The sequence below is a fragment of the Lagenorhynchus albirostris genome, chromosome 3 (genome assembly GCF_949774975.1).
Source record: "Lagenorhynchus albirostris chromosome 3, mLagAlb1.1, whole genome shotgun sequence".
In the NCBI taxonomy this organism is placed as follows: Eukaryota; Metazoa; Chordata; class Mammalia; order Artiodactyla; family Delphinidae; genus Lagenorhynchus; species Lagenorhynchus albirostris.
Window position 1 is genome coordinate 45,616,068 of NC_083097.1, and position 21,941 is coordinate 45,638,008.

General features: G+C 40.2%; 1 protein-coding gene across 1 annotated transcript in view; it reads left to right on the forward strand.

The window, feature by feature from the left end:
* Positions 1–21,941, forward strand: part of RAB3C (RAB3C, member RAS oncogene family) — a 274,514-nt gene that overhangs the window by 199,127 nt on the left and 53,446 nt on the right. The window contains exon 3 of the mRNA XM_060146087.1: positions 17,859–17,983. Coding sequence (XP_060002070.1) covers positions 17,859–17,983 — 125 coding nt within the window. The remainder of the gene's footprint in view (positions 1–17,858; positions 17,984–21,941) is intronic.

Genomic DNA, 21,941 nt, shown 5'->3' on the forward strand with positions numbered 1-21,941 from the left:
AAGGGTAATTAGTTCCCATTTGTTTATTTTTGTGTTTGTTTTCATTACTCTAGGAGGTGGATCCAAAAAGATCTTGCTGAGATTTATGTCAAAGAGTTTTCTGCCTATGTTTTCCTCTAGTAGTTTTATACTGTTCAGCCTTACATTTAGGTCTTTGATCTATTGTGAGTTTATTTTTATGTGTGGCGTTAGAGAATGGTCAAATTTCATTCTCTTACATGTAATTGTCCAGTTTTCCCAGCAGCAGTTATTGAAAGGACTCTTTTCCCCATTGTATATTGTTGCCTTCTTTGTTGTGGATTGGTTGACCATAGGTGAGTGGATTTAATTCCGGGCTTTTTATCCTGTTCCATTGATCTATTAGTCTGTCTTTGTGCTAGTACCATACTGTTTTGATGACAGTAGCTTTGTAGTATAATCTGAAGTCAGGGAGCCAGATTCCTCCAGCTCTGTTTTTCTTTATCAGGATTGCTTTGGTTATTTGGGGTCTTTTGTGTTTCCATACAAATTGTAAAATTTTTCTTCTAATTCTGTGAAAAATGCCATTGGTAATTTGATAGGGATTGCACTGAAGCTGCAGATTGCCTTGGGTAGTATAGTCATTTTCACAGTGTTGATTCTTCCAATCCAAGAACATGGTATATCTAACCATCTGTTTGTGTCATCTACAATTTCTTTCATCAGTGTCTTATAGTTTTCAGAGTATGGGTCTGTTGCCTCCTTAGGTAGGTTTATTCCTAGGTATTTTATTCTTTTACATGTAATGGTAAATGGGACTGGTTCCTTAATTTCTCTTTATGATCTTTTGTTGTTAGAGTATAGGAATACAAGAGTCTTCTGTGTATTAACTTTGTATGCTGCAACTATATTGAATTCCTTGATGAGCTCTAGTAGTTTTCTGGTAGCATCTTTAGGATTGTCTATGTATACTATCATGTCATCTGCCAACAGTGACAGTTTCACTTCTTTTCCAATTTGGATTTCCTTTATTTCTTTTTCTTCTCTGATTGCCATGGCTAGGACTTCCAAAACTATTTTGAACAGTAGTGGCGAAAGTGGACATCCTTGTCTTATTCCTTATCTTAAAGGGAATGCTTTCAGCTTTTCACTGGTGAGAATGATGTTAACTGTGGCTTTGTCATATATGGCCTTATTATGTTGAGGTAAGTTCCCTGTATGCCAGTTTTCTGGAGAGGTTTTTTTTTTTTTAATCATAAATGGGTATTGAATTTTGTCAAAAGCTTTTTCTGCACCTAATTGAGATGATCATATGGTTTTTATTCTTCAGTTTGTTAACATGGTGTATCACACTGATTTATTTGTGGATATTGAAGATTCCTTGCATTTGTGAGATAAATGCCCCTTGATCATGGTGTATGATCCTTTTAACGTATTATTGGATTCGGTTTGCTAGTATTTATTGAGGATTTTTGCATCTATGTTCATCAGTGATATTGGACTGTAATTTTCTTTTTTTGTGGTATCTTTGTCTGGTTTTGGCATCAGGGTGATGGTGGCCTCATAGAATGAGTTTGGAAGTGTTCCTTCCTCTGGAATTTTTTGGAATAGCTTCAGAAGGGTAGGTGTTAACTCTTCACTAAATGTTTGGTAGAATTCGCCTATGAAGGTATCTAGTCCTGGACTTTTGTTTGTTGTAAGTTTTTACATAACTGATTCAATTTCATTCCTAGCAATTTGTCTGTTCAGATTTTCTATTTCTTCCTGGTTCAGTCTTGGAAGTTTGTACCTTCCTAAGAATTTGTCCATCTCTTCTAGGTTGTCCATTTTATTGGCATATTGTTGTTTATAGTAGTTCCTATGATCGTTTGTATTTCTGTGGTATTAGTTGTAACTTCTTTTTTATTTCTAATTTTATTAACTTGGGTCCTCTCCCTTTTTTTCTTGATGAGTCTAGCTAAAAGTTTATCAATTTTGTTTATCTTCTCAAAGAACAAGCTTTTAGTTTCATTGATCTTTTCTATTGTTTTCTTCATCTCTCTTTCATTTATTTCTGCCCTGAACATTATGATTTGTTTCCTTCTGCTGACTTTTGGGTTTGTTTGTTGTTCTTTCTCTAGTTGCTTTAGGTATAATGTTAGGTTGTTTATTTGAGATTTTTCTTATTTCCTGGGGTAAGATTGTATTGCTATAAACTTTCCTCTTAGAACTGTTTTTGCTGTGTCCCATAGGTTTTCGATGGTCATGTTTTCATTTTCATTTGTCTCTAGGTATTTTTTGATTTCCTCTTTGATTTCTTCAGTAATCCATTGGTTGTTTAGTAACATTGTTTAGCCTCCACGTGTTTGTGTTTTTTACAATTTGTTTCTTGTAATTGATTTCTAATCTTATAGCATCGTGGCTGGAAAAGACCCCGATATGATTTCAATTTTCTTAAATTTACCAAGGCTTGGTTTATGGCCCAGTATGTGATCTATCCTGGAGAATGTTCCACGTGCCCTTGAGAGGAAAGTGTATTCTGCTTTTGGATGGAATGTTCTATAAATATCAATTAAGTCCATCTAGTGTAATGTGTCATTTAAGGCCTGGCTGTCCTTGTTGACTTTCTGTCTGGATGGTCTGTCCATTGATGAAAGTGGGGTGTTAAATCCCCCACTATTATTGTTACTGTTGATTTCTCCTTTGATGGGTGTTAGCATTTGCCTCATATATTGAGCTGCTCCTATGCTGGGTCCGTATGTATTTACAATTGTTAAATTGTCTTCTTGGATTGATTTCTTGATCATTATGTATTGTCCTTTTTGTCTCTTGTAACAAACTTTATTTTAAAGTCATTTTGTCTGGTATGAGTATTGCTACTCCAGCTTTGTTTTGGTTTGTATTTGCATGGAATGCCTTTTTCCATCCCCTCACTTTCAGTCTATATGTGTCCCTAGATCTGAAGTGGTTCTCTTGTAGACAGCATATATACACATCTTGTTTTTGTATCCATTCAACCTGTCTATGTCTTTTGGTTGGAGCATTTAATCCATTTACATTTAAGGTAATTACTGATATGTATGTTATCGTTTCCATTTTGTTAATTGTTTTGAATTTGTTTTTATAGGTCTTTTTTCTTCCATTCCTCTTTTGTGATTTGCTATCTTTAGTGTTGTGTTTGGATTTCTTTTTCTTTTGCTATGTGTATCTATTGTAGATTTTTGCTTTGCAGTTACCATGAGGTTTTGATATAGCAGTCTATATATAAACAAGATTATGTTGCTGGTGTCTTAATTTCCAATGCATTTCCAATATTCTGTGTGTGTACTCTCCTCTTCTCACAAATGCTGGGTTTTATATCCTATTTTTGTGTGGATGATTTCCTCCCTTTACTGTATGTTTGCCTTTACTGGTGAGCTTGCCCATTCATAATTTTCTTGATTCTAGTTGTGGCCTTCTGTTTTCTGCCTGAGAAGTTCCTTTAGGATTTGTCGTAAAGCTGGTGAATTCTCTTAGCTTTTGCTTATCTGTAAATCTTTTGGTTTCTCTGTTGAATCTGAATGAGACCTTTGCTGGGTAGAGTATTCTTGGTGTAGGTTTTTCCCTCTCATTTAAGCATAGCATGCCTCTCTCTTCTGGCCTACAGAGTTTCAATTTGTTGACAACCTTATGTGGATTCACTTGTATGTTATTTGTTGCTTTTCCCTTGTTGCTTTTAATATGTTTTCCTTGTCTTTAATTTTTGGAAATTTGATTAATACGTGTCTCGGCGTGTTCCTCCTTTGGTTTATCTTGTTTGGGACTCTCTGTGCTGCCTGGACTTGAGTGAGTGTTCCCTTTCTTATTTTAGGGAACTTTTCAGCTATAATCTCTTCAAATATTTTCTCAGGCCTTTCCCTTTCTCTGCTTCTTCTAGAACTCCTCTAATGTGAATGTTGGTGTGTTTAATTTTGTCCCAGAGGTCTCTGAGACTGGCCTCATTTCTTTTCATGTTTTTCTTTATTCTGTTCTGTGGCAGTGATTTCCACCACTTTGTCTTCCAGATCACTTATTTGTTCTTCTGACTCAGTTATTCTGCTATTGATTCCTTCTAGTATATTTTTCGTTTCAGTTATTATATTGTTCATCTCTGTTTCTTCTTCAAATCTTCTAGCTCTTTGATAAACATTCCTTGTATCTTCTTGGCCTGTGTCTCAATTTTTTTAACAAGATCTTGGATCATTTTTACTATCATTACTCTAAATTCTTTTCCTGGTAGATTGCCTATCTGTACTTCACTTAGTTGCTCTTCTGGGATTTTATCTTGTTCCTTTGTCTGGAACATATTTCTGTGCCATCTAATTTTGTCTAACTTTCTGTGTTTGTGGTCTCCTTTCTGCAGGCTACAGGTTTTTAGGCCTTGCTTCTGGTGTCTGCCCTCCGGTCCATTAGGTTGGTCCTGGGGCTTGTGCAGTCTTCCTCATGGGAGGCACTGGTGCCTGCCCACTGGTTGGTGGAGCCTGGTCTTGTCCCTCTGGTGGGCACGGTCATGTCAAAAGTGTGGTTTTTTGTTTATTTTATTTTATTTTTAAATTACATTTTTTATTTTTTACAGTTGGTCCTTGTTGTTTATCTATTTTAAATATAGCAATGTGTACATGTCAATCCCAAACTCTCAATCTAACACTCCACCCCACCTTTCCCCCTTCATACCGTAAGTTCATTCTCTAAGTCTGTGAGTCTGTTTTTGTTTTGTATATAAGTTCATTTTTATCATTTTTTTAGATTCCACATATAAGCGATATCATATGATATTTGTCTTTCTCTGTCTGACTTCACTTAGTATGATAATCTCCAGGTCCATCCATGTTGCTGAAATGGCATTATTTCATTCCTTTTAATGGCCGAGTAATATTCCATTATATATACACACCACATCTCCTTTATCCATTCATCTGTTAATGGACAATTAGGTTGCTTCCATGTCTTGGCTATTGTAAACAGTGATGCAATGAACATTTTGCTGCCTGTATCCTTTCAAACCATGATTTTTGCTGGATAAATTTCCAGGATTGGGATTGCTGTATCTCATGGTAGCTCTATTTTAAAATTTTTAAGGAAACTCCATACTGTTCTCCATAGTGGCTGTACCAATTTACATTCCCACCAACAGTGTAGGATGGTTCCCTTTTTTCCACACCCTCTCCAGCATTTATTGTTTGTGGATTTTTTGTTGATGGCCATTTGGACTGGTATGAGGTGATACTTCATTGTAGTTTTGATTTGCATTTCTCTAATAATTAGTAATTTTGAGCATCTTTTCATGTGCCTCTTGGCCATCTGTATGTCTTCTTTGGAGAAATGTCTATTTAGGTCTTCTGCCCATTTTTTTATTTGATTGTTTGTATTTTGGATATTGAGCTGTAGGCGTGGTTTGTAAATTTTGGAGACTAATCCCTTGTTTATTGTTTGCAAATTTTTCTCCCATTGTGTGGGTTGTTTTTTTGTTTTGTGGTTTCCTTTGTGTCAAGGGGTATGTTTTGAGGTGGCTGTGAGCTCAGTATGGCTTTAGGCAACCTGTCTGTTGATGGGTGGGGCTGTGTTCCTATCCTGCTGGTTGTTTGGCCTGAGGAGTTCTAGCACTGGAGCCTGTAGGCTGTTGGGTAGGGCCAGGTCTTGATGCCAAAATGGCCACCTCCAGGAGAGCTTATGCTGATCAGTATTCCCCGAGGCCTCTGCCACCAGTGTCCTTGCCCCCCCAGTGAGTCACAGCCATTCCCCCCCTCCCCAGGAGCCCCTCCAAGACTTGCAGGTTGGTACAGCCAGGCTCCTATGGATTTACTTCTTTCTTCTGGGTCCCAGTGTACATGAAAATTTGTGTGTGCCCTCCAAGAGTGGAGTCTCTCTTTCCCCCAGTCCTGTGAAGCTCCTGCACTCAAGCCCCACTGGCCTTCTAAGCCAAATGCTCTGGGGGTTCCTCCTCACAATGCCAGGCCCTCAGGCTGGGGAGCCTGATATCGGGCTCAGGACTCTCTTGTGGGAGAACCTCTGTGATATAATTACTTTCCATTTTGTGCGTTGCTCACCTTGCGTGCATGGGATTTGATTATGTCTTGAAAGTGCCCCTCCTACCATGTTCCTGTGGCTTCTTCTTTGTTTTTGAATGTCAAATCTTTTTTTTAGTAGGTTCCAGTCTTTTTTGTCAATGGTCGTTCAGCAGTTAGTTCTGATTTTGGTGTTTTCGTGAGAGGAGGTGAGCTCAAGTCCTCCTCCTCCACCATCTTGTCTGGAATCAAGGACCTGCTTTTAGTTTGGATGCTTGCTGCCTCTTTCCTCAGCATGTGCTTTCTGTTAACCCCTTGATATGGGGTGTGCAGGTGCAGTGGCCCTTGTGCACTCCTGGGATGGCAGGGACGGTGCTTGGCACCTGCTCACAGTTCTCGTAGCTGTGGCTATGGTCAGTGTGCTCCCTGGACGGTGAGGGCAGTGCTTTGCGCCTGCTCATGAGTCTCCTAGGGGTTGCTGTGGCCCACATGCTCCCAGGACAATGGGGGCAGTGCTTGGCGCCTGCTCATGGGTCTCGCAGCAGTGGCCCCTGCTCGTCTCTGGAGCCCACAATGGCAGTGGCAACTTGCGCCTGCCCCTGGAGCTCCGGTAGGCGGTGACCTATTGCCTGGGAGCACTCAGAGGGAAAAAAGCTCTTCTGGTGGTCCCACCCCTCTCCTTCTGTGCCCCCAACAATGGCATCTTGCCTCTCTGGTGGGCCCAGGCCTCCTCCGAGTACACCCTCAGTTGCCACAGTCCAGCCTCTTCAGGCTGTCTCCATGCAGCCAACCCTGGTCCTCTCCCTGGGTCAAACCTCTAAAGCCTGAGCTTCAGCCCCTGCCCACACTGACAGATGAGCATCCCAGCCTGGGGAGTGCACGGCGGCAGTGCTGACCTTCTGTGCATGTTGCTCTCTGTTTTGCCCTCCACAAACTGGGTGCTGTGCTCTCCTCCTAGGTTCTGAAGCTCCCCCTCCATCCAGGCTGATCTCCCTACTGGTAAGGGGACTTCCCAGCGTACAGGAACCTTTCCTCCTTCACAACTCCCTCCCTGAGGTGCAGGCCCCACCCAGATTCCTTTCTTTTTCTTTTCGTCCTACCTAGTTTCGTGGAGGTTTTCTTGCCCTTTCGGAAGTCTGAGGTCTTCTGCCAGTGTTCAGTAGATATTCTGTGTGAATCATACCACTTGTAGATGTGTTTTTAATGTTTTTGTAGGAGAAGGTGAGCTCTGTGTCCTTCTTCTCTGCCATCTTGAGCCCTTCCCCCTCTGGAATGCTTAATTTCCTTTTAAAATAAGGTAAAATCACACTTCCATTCAAATATAAAATAAACATGTTAAAGATTTTATTTTCTTTTCAACTTTTTTTTTTTAATTCATTTTTGGCTGCGTTGGGTCTTCGTCTCTGTGCGAGGGCTTTCTCTAGTTGCGGCAAGCGGGGGCCACTCTTCATCACGGCGCACGGGCCTCTCTTGTTGCGAAGCACAGGCTCCAGACGCGCAGGCTCAGCAGTTGCGGCTCACTGGCCCAGTTGCTCCGCGGCATGTGGGATCTTCCCAGACCAGGGCTCGAACCCGGATCCCCTGCATTAGCAGGCAGACTCTCAACCACTGCGCCACCAGGGAAGCCTCTAAAGATTTTATTTAACTCAGCAGTTAATGATGGAACCAATATAAGTTGCCAAGGTTCAAGGGAGTAGTCAGTGAAAACACGTAGAGACAATGGGGAATGCTGGAATGAATTTACCAATATTTGCAAAATAGGTGAATATCCATGGGGCGATGATCAATGACATCCCCCCAGACACAATTCATTTGCACTTCCATTTCCTATTGGCAAGAACTCATCTATATTATTATCCATTTTCTCCCATTTACAGAGTTGTAAAATAGCCCAAAGTCTATGAAAAGCAAGAGATGATCTGGAAAGATATGCTTGTCAGAACTCCTAGGCATCTCTTTTGCCCACTTCAAAGCCTTCCACAATTAATCCTGACAGTGGGATCTTGGAAGAGTTGGCTAGTGTTAGAAGAAAGGAAGATATAACTGTATTATTTTATTTTTCTGCCTGGAATGGAGGCTTCACAGTCCTAGACTTCAAACAGGTTTAGCGGACATTTCTCCTTTTCCTGTCGTTATCTCCTCTTAATCTCCACTTCTCATTTCCCTTTGGCTCCCACTTGCTCAGTCCCAAAGACTTGAGGTTTCATTCCCCTCATGGAAACCCCGCCTACCCCACAGGAGGAGACATTCCCTCCTCCTCCTCCTTGGTCCTTTCTTAATGTCTTGCATGCCTCAGTGCTCAGGCTTTGTTCGAATGTGTGTGGAGCTTCTCCTCTGCTCAGCCCCCCCCCCCCGCCCCGGGCTATGAAGGGGAAGGACAATATCCTGGTATCTGAGTGAGGGCAGAGCAGATGCTAGATTCTAAGTTCAGCTTGCCCTTCAGCTAAGTAGCAAAAAGCCTTATCAAAGACCATTCATTCCACCAGGATAATACAGTCTGATTTGACAAAAGGATATTTCTGTTAACCTGGATTTGGCCTTGCCAGTTGTGGAAGAATAACCCAGGCATTCTAGAACCTAGGAACATCTGTCCCTTTCCTGGGTCAGACTCCCTTCTGCTCACTGAAGGGGGGGTTCTGTCTCTGTTTTCCAGTGGGTGATGCTTCCTCCATCCAGTTGTTGTTTTTCTTTCTGGCATAGAAGAGAGATGTCCAGTTGTTCCTACCACACATATGGATTAAAAAAATAGAATTTGACATTTTGTACAAACAAAATGAGATTAGAAGTTATAACAGAGGCATGATAGAAATGGGTCTAAAGTTGGTTTTAGACTGACAATGCAGAATCTGATGTGGTCCCAGGTGGTTCCAGGACCACACTGCTGAAGATGACTGCTTCTTGAGTTCTTGAATAAATGCTATTTGCTCTCAGCAACGGGCTTCCTGCGAAGAGGATCGGATCCTTCAGACCCATCCAGTTCTGCTCATTTCCACATGCAGCCTCATGACTCTCATATATATGGAGATTTAGAGTATGTTGGTCTCCTCAGGAGACATATTATTTTTTATTTTTAAAAACCAGTCAACTGTTTGGCACATGAATTTCTTCCCAACTTCCATGCTCAGTAGAATGTAGTCACTGCTCTTCCCTGTGGAAGTAGACGAGGAGGCATGGAGAGTCTTGGGATACAGACTCACATCAGCCACTAGGTACCTGCATCATCTCCATTAACATGTCCCTCCACATGTTGAGTTTCAGCTTTATCATCCACAAAATGAAGGAGTCAGACTAGGACCCTCCAAAGCAACTATTCCACGGTAACGAGGTGCTAAGTTACTCCCTGAGTATCCTCATCCCGACTGTTGGTGCTGGAGCGGAAAGGAATGTGATTCCTGTTGGCTGGAATGAATAGCTCATCACACAGATGGCCCTGCAGGTTGTAGAGGGGCCAACACTTGCTTTTCTCTACCAAGGACGTGGTCAGGATGTCAAAGACGTTGGAAGAACTCTGCCAGCAACGCGTCCTAAAAGGGATGTCGTGGGGCACTGGCATCACATACAGTGGTGATTCTCCTCCTGTGCTGTTTTAATTTTATGCTGATATTCTGAACTTACTGAATTCCTTAGGCATTTTTGCCATATTCGGTCTATGGTTCACTCATTGATTTGGTCACTAATTCACAGTTACTGGCTGAGACCCTTCTTTGTGCCAGATGTTTTCCTGAGTGCACAGTGGTGAACAAAACAGTCGGGGGTCCCTGCCCCCCTGTAGTCTAGGAGAGATACAGACAAGTGAGAAGGTCCAGGTGAGTGAGGCACAGGGTGTATGGGGGCCTATATGATGAGCACCTAGTCCAGAGGAGGGATTGAGCGGAGACCAGATGGAAGAGGGTGAGGTAGCCTGACACAGAGGCCATGTGTTTTAGACAATGGCACATGTGATAGCAACAGGTGAATTTCTTGCAAAACTAATGAAGCTTACCAGGTGTACCAGGAAACAGACTCTTTGAAAAAAGGCAAAAACAAAAGAAAAAAATCTGATTTGTAGCATTTGCTAATTTCCATGGTATAAAAACACCCATCGTGGTCAACGTTAAGGTACAGTTTCACAACCAACCCACAAAAGTCCTTAGTATTTAATAATCAGTGCTTTCAAGCCGGTACTGCCATCTCCAGAACCTTACTAGGAAGCTTTGGGTCCCTTTCCTGGACAAGCCCATTCCAAGTGTATTAGTTGGGGTTTCTCCTGAAGCAGGCTCGTAGAGGGGAATTTGTATACGAGTGGTTTTTTTCAGAAAGTGTAAGAAATAGCCACAGAGGGTGGGGAAGTTAGCTGGGGAAGGGAAGACCACCAATAAATGGTGTTTCTACCATTATGGGTAACTAGAGTTTCATCCTTCTTGAAATTCTGGGAATCATTGCAGCAGCAGCCGGAGGAGCAAGGGAGTGGCAGTAGTTACACGCTAACTCCTGTCAGTCACTGGCTGAGGTCTGTTCCTGGGGTGTGCTCTTTCCCTGTTACATTTGACTTTCCCTGATGGGTGGAGTGGCCTTCCATTGCTTCAGAGAAGACTTTAAAGCCAAAAGCTGCAGATACTGGCAGTTGGAAGGCAGCCAGCACACGAGGAAGTGGCAAGGCCTGGGGAGTATGTGCAGAGCACCAACAGCATCTGCGACAAACTGCCCTGTATCTCATTCTGTATTTCTTTTTTTTCTCTTCCATTATGGTTTATCACAGGATATTGAACATAGTTCCCTGTGATATACAGTAGGACCTTGTTGTTTATCCATTCTATGTATACTAGTTTGCATCTGCTAACCCCAAACTCCCAATCCTTCCCTCCCGCTTGGCAACCACAAGTCTGTTCTCTATGTCTGTGAGTCTGTTTCTGTTTCATAAATAAGTTCTTTTGTGTCATATTTTAGATTCCACATGTAAGTGATATCATATGGTATTTGTCTTTCTCTGACTTACTTTGCTTAGTATGATAATCTCTAGGTCCATCCATGTAGCTGCAAGTGGCATTATTTCATTCTTTTTTATGGCTGAGTAGTATTCCATTGTATATATGTGCCACATCTTCTTTATCCATTCATCTGTTGATGGACACTTAGGTTGGTTCCATGTCCTGGCTATTGTAAATAGAGCTGCAATGAACATTGTGGTACATGACTCTTTTTGAATTATGGTTTTCTCTGGGTATATATGTGCCCAGTAGTGGGATTGCTGGGTCGTATGGTAGTTTTATTTTTAGTTTTTTGAGGAGCCTCCATACTGTTCTCCATAGTGGCTCCACCAATTTACATTCCCACCAACAGTGTAGGAGTGTTCCCTTTTCTCCACACCCTCTCCAGGATTTGTTATTTGTAGACGTTTTAATGATGGCCATTCTGACTGTCTGTATTTCTAATTTGCATTTTTTCCTTAAATTGGGCCCTCACATTTGTATTAGTTTTAGGCCTTGCAAAACCTAGACCCACCCATAGTGATAGTTCCTAGTTGTTGAAAAATGTAGCATGTTTGAGAAATTCAAAGAAATTAATAAGGCTATATCAAAGTTGGGTAGCAAGAGATGAAATGAGAAAGCAATGCTGGGCTCTTCTAGGTTTGGCTGCGATTTGCTGATCTCTGTAGAACTCAGCTGGGCTCCTCCTGCTTTCTCATTCCTCTGGGACAGGCTGGCAGAGCAGCCCCCTTTCTGGGATGGGCTCTTCCATGATGAAGAGCAGTGCCTCTGATGCCTATTGCTCACCAGTGGCTCACACCAAATCTCCTAATATTCCATTGGCCAAAGCAATTCACTTGGCCCAGTCCAAAACCAGGAGGGCAAGGAAATATAATCCACCTACAGGGAAGGAGGTGATGACTCAGTGAGGTCAGTAATACAGTCTACTCTAGGATTTTCACCAAGATGTTAGTGGTGGTTATCTGGGGTTAGTGAGATTTCTGATAATTTTTATTTTTTGCTTTAGCTTTTTCTCTTATTAGAATTTTTAATGAGAATATAGCAATTTTACCAAAAACTATAAACCTATTTCTTTAAGTAATTAAAGATATTAAAAGTTGGAGAACAGGGCTTCCCTGGTGGCGCAGTGGTTGAGAGTCCGCTTGCCGATGCAGGGGACACAGGTTCGTGCCCCGGTCCGGGAAGATCCCACATGCCGCAGAGCAGCTGGGCCCGTGAGCCATGGCCGCTGATACTGCACGTCCGGAGCCTGTGCTCTGCAACGGGAGAGGCCACAAGAGTGAGAGGCCCGCATACTGCAAAAAAAAAAAAAAAAAAAAAAAAAAAAAAAAAAAGGTTGGAGAACATTTATTTGAGGATACATTTTTAACATTTCCTTTTATAACTCCTTTATTAAATGAGTTAATGTACCTATGAAAAGCCTATCTCCTCAACTTCTGAGACTACCTGTTAGCTTTTACAGTGTATAAAAATCATTAGGTTTTATTACGTTCCTATTTTTGTTTCCTTATTACTACTCATTCATTTTAAAATTTATTTTGTTTATATCTTTAATTTTGTATGTATCTCTGTAAACCACCTGCAAACACTTTGAGCGTTAGATGGGAAGTAAAGAAACCGATTATTTTAAAAACTGAAACAGGTGTGGGCGAGAGAGCCATCCCAGTCATACATACAAATGAGCTGCAGAGATTATTTTTTTAAATGCTTATGATGACGTCCCTAAAGGTTCTGATTTAATTGTTCTAGGTTGAAGTTATTTTTAAAAGTTCTCCAAGGGTTGAGAAAAATTGAATAAATAAATGATTAAGTTAGTAGAAAAGTAACAGAAGGGCCAATGCTATGCGATGAGCAGTAGGAGATTGGGAAATTCCATAATGACTTGAAGTCTGCTGAGGTGCTGAAGGCTGAGGTTCCCGAATATTGAGGAGAGTAAGGGAAATGGATGCTGAGGAGAAATTTGAGCTTCCAGAATGAAGACTAGGACTGCTGTTAAGATCTGTCTGAGGTTCACTGCAGGGGGAAGAGCTGGTCATATTCTCCCTGACACCTCATCTTCCCATGTATAGCCCAGATCAGACCCTAAGAGATAACTGCTTTTTGGGTTACTGAGGTACATTTTGTGGACTGTTTTTCAGAACATTATCGCTAATAAGAGTCTCTTCTCAATGAAAACAGGTTGAACTCGTAGGAGATTATTTATATACCCAGAACAAGAGAGGAGAAATAGAGATATTATAGGAATTTGATTTGTCTGTTTACAGCTCTCCGAAATTATTTTATTTTGAGCAGAGTTCAGTCATTTATGTATAAAATATGAAAATCTCTTCATCTCCCTCTGCCTCATAATATAAAACAAAAATCAAAATCCTCTCTCCCTACATATGTATTTATAGAGGAAACATATAAAAATATAGAAATATATATAGAGAGGGCGGTTATTGTTTTATTTTTGTTTTTAACTAAAAGACAAATAACTTTTTTTTTTTTTAGTAACCAGGACCTCGTTACTGGTAAGGTCTGAGTTAATTGCCATTCGTAGAGTAACCATGGTGACCAGCGTGTTGCTTCTGAGTCCATTAATCTTGTTGAGGTTAACAGTAAATCCCAAAGGATCTTTTGCAGTGATTCAGAAATAAATCATCTTCTCTCATGTATGTTATTTGGTGACAGCACTTTCTTTAAATATGTCTCCCTAACAGACAAAGAAATAAGACAATTCCTAATGAGGTGATAAAAACCCATTCCCGAATAAGAAATTTTACAAAATATAGCAAATGACTGAAAAAGTAGATACATAGAAATGACACATGAAAGGAGGATTCACTCAATAAACATGTACCGTACTCCTAATAGACATACCAAAAAAGGCCATTTACTCCTTCTTAGTAATGTATCTGTACAGGACCTCAACCTTAAGGTATAAACCGGAGACAAAATTTGAGATTCTTCAATGAAAAAAACTCAAATTATTTTTTAGCTTATAGACATTAGAAAGGATGAGTTGACCTGGACTGAGGAAGAGAAACAGCCGACTGCCCAAGCTGGGACTAATAATGTTTTATACTTGTGAAAAGGTGTTCGCGACGTAGAAAGTAGAGCATGACCCTACCTAAAACCACATTTGTCCTACAACATCCCCAGAGATTAAGTACAAACTGTGGCCTCATTTTACAGATGAAGATGCTGAGGCTGCAGAGTGCAGAATGACTTTCCCATACTCAGTATTAGCACTCTCTTTTAAATGAGCTGAATAAAATTGTTAGGATTCTGAGTTGGAAGCGTTGGGGATTGGATTTTCATCCCAACAATCTTCTGCCCTTAATTCATATTACACACAACTCTGGGTCTTTCTCAACCCATGAGGTTTATATTTTCTCATCTTCAAGTATTCCTGAGCTAAAGGAATAATCCAAGCTCTCATTTCAACCTAGGTCTTCATACATAAAAGAAATACCAAGAAAACAATAGTGTTTTACAGAAGCTAAGATGCACAATTACTCATATTTTAACATCTCTGAAATTGGGATGTGTCTTACAATAAATGACATTGTAATTGCTGATGCTGTATGAGAAATGGATTCCACTGCCTGTACATGCACCAACATGGTCATAGCTGTGTATACTGTCCTTACCTCAACTGAGTGGTGGAACCGTTACAACGTAGGTAGAAAGTTATTGTGTGTGCGGGAGGTGGGTATCAGTTTGATGTTAGGGATGTGAATACTCATTTGGAGTAATGACCATCATTTCATATTTCCCTGCAAAGCAACATGCTGGTGCTCTACAGGTCTTAAGGGAAGATACCCACAAGCAGAAGGGTATGTTGACTTATTGAGGTAGTCATAGGATGATCATCTTTCATGAACAAAGCAACTGAAGACAGAAAGAATGACTAAATCCCTCCAAATACATGAAAAAAACTTCAAAGTAACAAGAAGCTGATGTAACTGACAAGTATGTCTAGCAGGACAATTGTTAACCATTGTATCATAGTTTCATAGGCTGCTGCTTTTTGTTCTTGGCCATTCGTAAAGTGATTTTTAATCTTATAATACACGGCATCTTAGATTCTATGATATGTAGTAATTCATAAATCAGCATGGTTCTGTTCCCCTGTAGCTGGTGATTGGGCTTTGCCTAAAGCTACTCTGTTGATGGCGGACTTCATCAGAAAGTCCAGAGTCCAAAAACAAACTTATTTGATTAACCAACTCTGGCAAATTAATGTTTTGTTCACTTCAACACAAATGTCTCAGACCACAGTTGATATTTGATTAAAAAGAGAAATTGTCTCCGATGGCTCTTGAAGCTTTTGAGGTAACGGTTCTTTATAATTCCCTAATTACAGAAAGTGTTCATTTTTAATTATTGGCAATTTAGGACATTGCGGAGGTTACAGTAAAATATTTCTGATATAGGTACAATCGGAAAGGGGGATGGTTCTGATGTAATCATGGCATCCCAAAATTATACACACACACAGTATAAACAGGGAATGTTGTGTATGCATAGATGTATAATTATCTCTGTGGCCTCCGAAGACCCCATGAGTTATTATGCTAGAACTGAGAGACTCAGACGTGTTTAATGGCAGAAGCAAGCATTCCATTAACTTGGTGAAAGAGTACAAATCAGCTAGCTGAGATGTTTCTTCTTTACCTTCACAAAGGTGCACCCCGGCCCGGTGTAAGTTTATACAATCAGGGGTGCAGCAGGAAGAGTTTAACTAGGTCAGAAGAGTGCTAACTTTTTTCAGGCAAGCATTTGTCCTTGGTAAATTCAGTAAGCCATGCTATTACATACCAGCCCCAGCCTCCTCCTTACGCAAGTATGACACTCCTGTGACTCCCGTCTCCCCAGCTTCATTCTGCAAATTTGTGTTCTAGCTGTGTGCCAGGATAAGAACTTTCTCCATTAACACAGGGGCTCTCAACCTAGGGCCTTTCCAGGCATAGGCCAAGCCTTGGCTAACAAGACCTAAAGGAGCAAAGGGGTAATTTTTTTAATTACCTAAGGAAATCTGATTAGATTTGAATTCCTTTGAAAGAACCTTTGGAATTTATTTATACAACTATCTTAGCACTTGAGATTTAAGATGTGTCCAGGTATAGAATATTTTTTACATCTTAATTCACTCTGAATTCATGATTTTTCATATACCCCACTCATAAGATGAGGTAAGTGAAAAGTGTAGATTTTGAATGTCTGCCTTTATTTTCCCAGTTTATAGACACATGCTGAATGTGACTATTGCTAGAGGAATGTATTATTCTCTTAGGTGTCATAATTAGAAAGGTCACATCCCCAGATTTTTCTGATAAAATATGCTGCACCTTGAGACGCTCACATGGAACCAAAGGTATCTTTCACCAGATATTTTAATCTCATTTGAAAACTTGTACTTGGTTCAGGGAAGTACTCTGAAATAAGACCCTATCTGCCCTTTAGCTCTCTTCTTTCTTCTCGGAAGGGAGAAATAGTGATGACATCTCATTAAAAGCTCTCCTGCTGCAGTTTAAACCTATTTGCTTTCATTCTGTCTTCAAGCTGAGAACAGCTCATCACTATTTTCTTTGTAAAAATCCTGAAGTATTTGACAATTGCTAGTAAGAACATGCCAAGCTTCTCTTTTTGACACTTTACAAATCCCTTTATTAAACTTTCATCATTTGTTTAGCTTCTCTCCCTCTCTCTCTCTCTCTCTCTCTCTCTCTCTCTCTCTCTCTCTCTCTCTCTCTCTCTCTCTCTCTCCCTCCCTCTCTCTCTCTCTCTCTCCCTCTCTCCCTCTGCCTCTCACTCACTCACTCACTCACTCAACCACCCACTGGGTGATATGTCTTTCCCACCTATCTTGAATTGTTATCAAATAAGAACGTGGCCAATTAAAAAGGGAGGATTAAAGAACATGGCTTCCTTTCAGCTTCCTCTCTGAAATGATAACAAATACACTAGAACTTCACTTCTCAAACTTGTAATGAGTAGTACAGATATGTGTTTAAGAGCACAGGCTTGAAAGCTTTACTGCTTGCGTTTGATTTCCAGATCTACCACTTGTCTTAGGAGAATTTTTTAACCTTTCTGTGCCTCATTTTCCTCAACTATAAAATGAGGATCATAATATTATCTCCCTTGAGTTACTCTAAGGATTAAGTTAAGGTAACATATATAAAGAGTTTAAAACAGTACCTGCAAATATTAACTATTACAGTTATCAACTAAGTTTCAAAATCAAAATTTGGTTATGTGCATTATGATCCGTACCAGAAGCTTATTCTGAATCCTAGATATCCTGTTTAGAGTAACCTAAAACACCAGCTCATTGTATTATAATTTTGATATTAATCAACCTGGCATGGTTTTTCTCTTAAAAATATAAGGCATGAGTAGATTAGTTCTTATAACACTTTTTAAAAATATTATCATTACCCCCAGATTTCCTAACCCAATTGTCTTAGCTCTTTAAGTTGTGACTGTAACAAGGTAAAAATTCTTTTCTGTGATGGACTATAAATAGTGACCAACCATCTCAGATTTCTTGGAACTGAGGGGTTTCTTGGGGCATAGGACTTTTACTGCTAAAACTGGGAACATCTTGGGCAAACTGGGATGGTTGGCCACTCACTCCAGGTATAAAAGTACTGTATAAGGTGGAGTAGAAGGGGGAAAGGAAGAAGCAGTAGTAATATTAATCTCACCAAACACAGAAGAATTCTAAATACAACACCACCATTCCCCTGATTTTTGACTCATGCAATCCCTGATGAGTATCTGAAGGGTAAAATTGCACTGAACTAATTAATTCTAAATGTCAGGTATTTGGGCTTCATTTTTTGCTGTTATCGTCATCTGTGGGATATATTTCTTCTCCTTCATTTTATGCTGTTGCACTTTCCTCTGATCATTTTTTTGCCTTTTTTTTTTCTTGTAGGTCAACTCAAATCAAAACATACTCATGGGATAATGCCCAGGTTATCCTGGTTGGGAACAAATGTGACATGGAAGATGAGCGAGTCATCTCAACTGAGAGGGGCCAACATTTAGGAGAACAGCTTGGTAAGAAACAAATGATCAAATTAATGAGAAAGAGAGCATGGTAATTACTTGTAACACAGTGCAGAGTCCCAGCTACTTGCTAGGATGGATTTAATGAAAAGATTGTCAACCCGACAGTAGAAACCAACACATCACCTGTAAGTAGTAAGTGGATTTCCTCCCACTTTCTGTGGTATCCTTAGAATCCAAGCACAATTACAGAAGCAAAATAGACAGCCAGCATCTGGATTTAGTACAAGATGTTCAAATTCCATTGCATAAGAAAGATAGGATGTGCCTTGCTTGCTATTTCTTTGGGGTTTTTTCTCTATATACAATATTTTATACTGAGTGAGCACTTTATTATGCTATATGATTGTTGTTTTCAAGTTTCCATTGGAGGAGGGTGGGTAATAGGCACAGAATAGGTCATGTTATAGATTCTGGTTCTAGAGACACCACTGGCAATGTGTGTTACAGTTACAAACCTCTTTGAAACTCAGTTTCCTCATCTCTTAAGAATGAGTATTATGACCCATGCCTACTTTACCAAGTCCTTGTAGATAAGATCAACTGAGATAAGAGATATGAAAGAGTTTTAGAAATGGCAAAGCCATTTCAAACGCAAAACATTGTATATAGGAGGAAAAATGCTTGAGTGAGTAAGGTAGAGTTTTGGTGCAAAGGAGGGAATCATGATTGATTTTTTTTAAATAATTTTTATTGGAGTATAGTTGACTTACAATGTTGTGTTAGTTTCAGGTGTACAGCAAAGTGAATAAGTTATACATGTACATATATCCACTCTTTTTTAGATTATTTTCCCATATATCTCATTATAGAGTATTGAGTAGAGTTCCCTGTGCTATACAGTAGGTCCTTATTAGTTATCTATTTTATATATAGTAGTGTGTATATGTCAATCCCAATCCCCCAATTTATCCCTCCCCCCTTTCCCGTCTAGTAACCATAAGTTTGTTTTCTACATCTGTTTCGGTATTGTAAATAAGACTCTATTTCTGTTTTGTAAATAAGTTCATTTGTACCATTTTTTAAGATTCCACATATAAGCGATATCATATGATATTTGTCTTTCTCTGACTTACTCAGTATGACAATCTCTACGTCCATCCATGTTGCTGCAAATGGCATTATTTTGTTCTTTTTTATAGCTGAGTAATATTCCATTGTATATATGTACCACATCTTCTTTATCCACTCCTTTGTCGATGGACATTTAGGTTGCTTCCATGTCTTGGCTACTGTAAATAGTGCTGAAATGAACATTAGGATTCCTTTTCAAATTATGTTTTTCTACAGATATATGACCAGGAATGGGATTGTTGGATCATGTAGTAGTTCTGTATTTAGTTTTTTAAGGAACTTCCATACTGTTCTCCATAGTGGTTGTACCGATTTACATTCCCACCGAGAGTGTAGAAGAATTCCCTTTTCTCTACACCCTCTCCAGCACTTATTGTTTGTAGATTTTTTGATGATGGCCATTCTGACTGTTGTGAGGTGATTGTAGTTTTGTACAACTACTCATTGTAATTTTGATTTGCATTTCTCCAATAATTAGTGATGTTGAGCATCTTTTCATGTGCTTTTTGGCTATCTGTGTGTCTTCTTTGGAAAAATGTCTATTTAGATCTTCTGTCCATTTTTTGGTTGGGTTGTTTGCTTTTTTGATATTGAGCTGCATGAGCTGTTTGCGTATTTTGAAAATTAATTCCTTGTTGCTTCATTTGCAAATATTTTCTCCCATTCTGTTTGTTGTCTTTTCATTTTGTTTATGGTGTCCTTTGCTGTGCAAAAGCTTTTAAGTTTCATTACGTCCAGTTTGTTTATTTTTGTTTTTATTTTCATTACCCTAGGAGGTGAATTCAAAAAGATATTTCTGCGATTTATGTCAAAGAGAGTTCTGTGTTTTCCTCTAGGAGTTTTATAGTATCCAGGCTTACATTTAGGTCTTTGATCCAATTTGAGTTTATTTTTGTGTATGGTGTTAGGGAGTGTTCTAATTTCATTCTTTTACATGTAGCTGTCCAGTTTTCCCAGCACCACTTATTGAAGAGACTGTCTTTTCTCCATTGTATATTCACGGTTGCTGGTTTTGATATCATATTTGTGTGTGGATGATTTTTTACCACTACTTTATGTTTGCCTTTACCAGTGAGCTTTCCCACTTGTGATCTTCTTGTTTCTAGTTGTGGGCTTCCCCACACACACACACATACACACACACACACACACACACACACACACACACCTAGAGAAGTTCCTTTAGCATTTGTTGTAAGGCTGGTTTGGTGGTCCTGAATTCTCTTAGCTTTTGCTTATCTGTAAAGCTTTCGATTTCTCTCTCAAATCTGAATGAGAGCCTTACTGGTTAGAGTAATCTTGGTTGTAGGTTTTGCCCTTTCAACACTTTAAATATATCGTACCTCTCTGTTCTGGACTGCAGAGTTTCTGCTGAAAAATCAGCTGTTAACCTTACGAGGATTCCTTGTATGTTATTTGTTGCTTTTCCCTTGTTGCTTTTAATATTTTTTTCTTTGTCTTTAATTTTTGTCAATTTGATTACCATGTGTCTCGATGTGTTCCTCCTTGGGTTTATCCTGTATGTGACTCTCTGCACTTCCTGGACTTGGATGAGTGTCTCCCTTTCCCATGTTAGGGAACTTTTTAGTTATAATCTCTTCAAATTTTTTCTCAGGCCCTTTTCCTTTCTCTTCATCTTCTGGGACCTCTATATTGCAAATATTCGTGCATTTGCTGTTGTCACAGAGGTCTCTGTGACTGTCCTCATTTTTTTTTTCATTCTTTTTTCTTTATTCTCTTCTATGGCAGTGATTTCAAACACTCTGTCTTCCAGCTCACTGTGTTCTTCTGCCTGTTATTCTGCTATTGATTCCTTCTAGTGTATTTTTTTATTTCAGTTATGGTGTTGTTCACCTCTGTTCTTCAAATCTTCTCTTTTTTAAACATTTCTTATATCTTCTTGGTCTGTTCCTCCATCTTTTTCTGAGATTTTGAATCATATTTACTATTATTACTCTGAATTATTTTTTAGGTAGATTGCCTATCTCCTCTTCCTTTAGTTGTTCTCATGGGTTTTTATCTTGTTGCTTTGTCTGCAACATATTTCTCTGTTGTCTCATTTGTCTAACTTTCTGTGTCTGTGGTCTCCTTTCCACAGGCTGCAGGATCATAGTTCCTCTTGCTTCTGGTGTCTGAGCCCTGGTGGGTGAGGTTGGTGCTGGAGCTTTTGTAGGCGTCCCAGTGGGAGGGACTGGTGCCTGCCCTCTGGTGGGTAGAGCTGGGTCTTGTCCCTCTGGTGGACAGGGCTGTGTCAGGGGGTGTGATTTGAGGTGGCTGTGAGCTCAGTGCAACTTTAGGCAGCCTGTCTTCTGATGGGTGGCACTGTGTTCCTATCTTCTTTGTTGTTTGGCCTGAGGCTTTCCATCACTGGAGCCTGTAGGTTGTTGGGTCGGGCTGGGTATGGTGCCAAAGTTGAGACCTCCTGGAGAGTTCATGCCAATCAGTATTCCATGGGGCCTCCACTACCAGTCTCCTTGCCCCACACAGCAATCTACAGCTGACCCTTATCTCCCCAGGAAAGCCTCCAAGACCCCTAGGTAGGTCTAACCCAGGTTCCTATGGATGCACTGCTTTTTGCTGGTCCCAGTGCACATGAGACCTTGTGTGCACCCTCCAAGAGTAGAGTCTCTTTGCCCCAGCCCTGTGGAGTTCCTTCACTCAAGCTCTGCTGGTTTTCAAGGCTAAATGCTCTGGGGGTTCTTCTTCCCAATGCCAGATCCTCAGTGTATGCTGTCCATTATCCCCTTGATAGGAGGTGTGACTGATGTTGTAGTGACAAGAGCCTGCATTGGATATTGAACCTCCCCTTTGTTCTGTGGTTGTCACTGCCCTGTTGGGTGGGGTCTGCTCCCTAGTTCTTGGAGTAGAGGCCCCC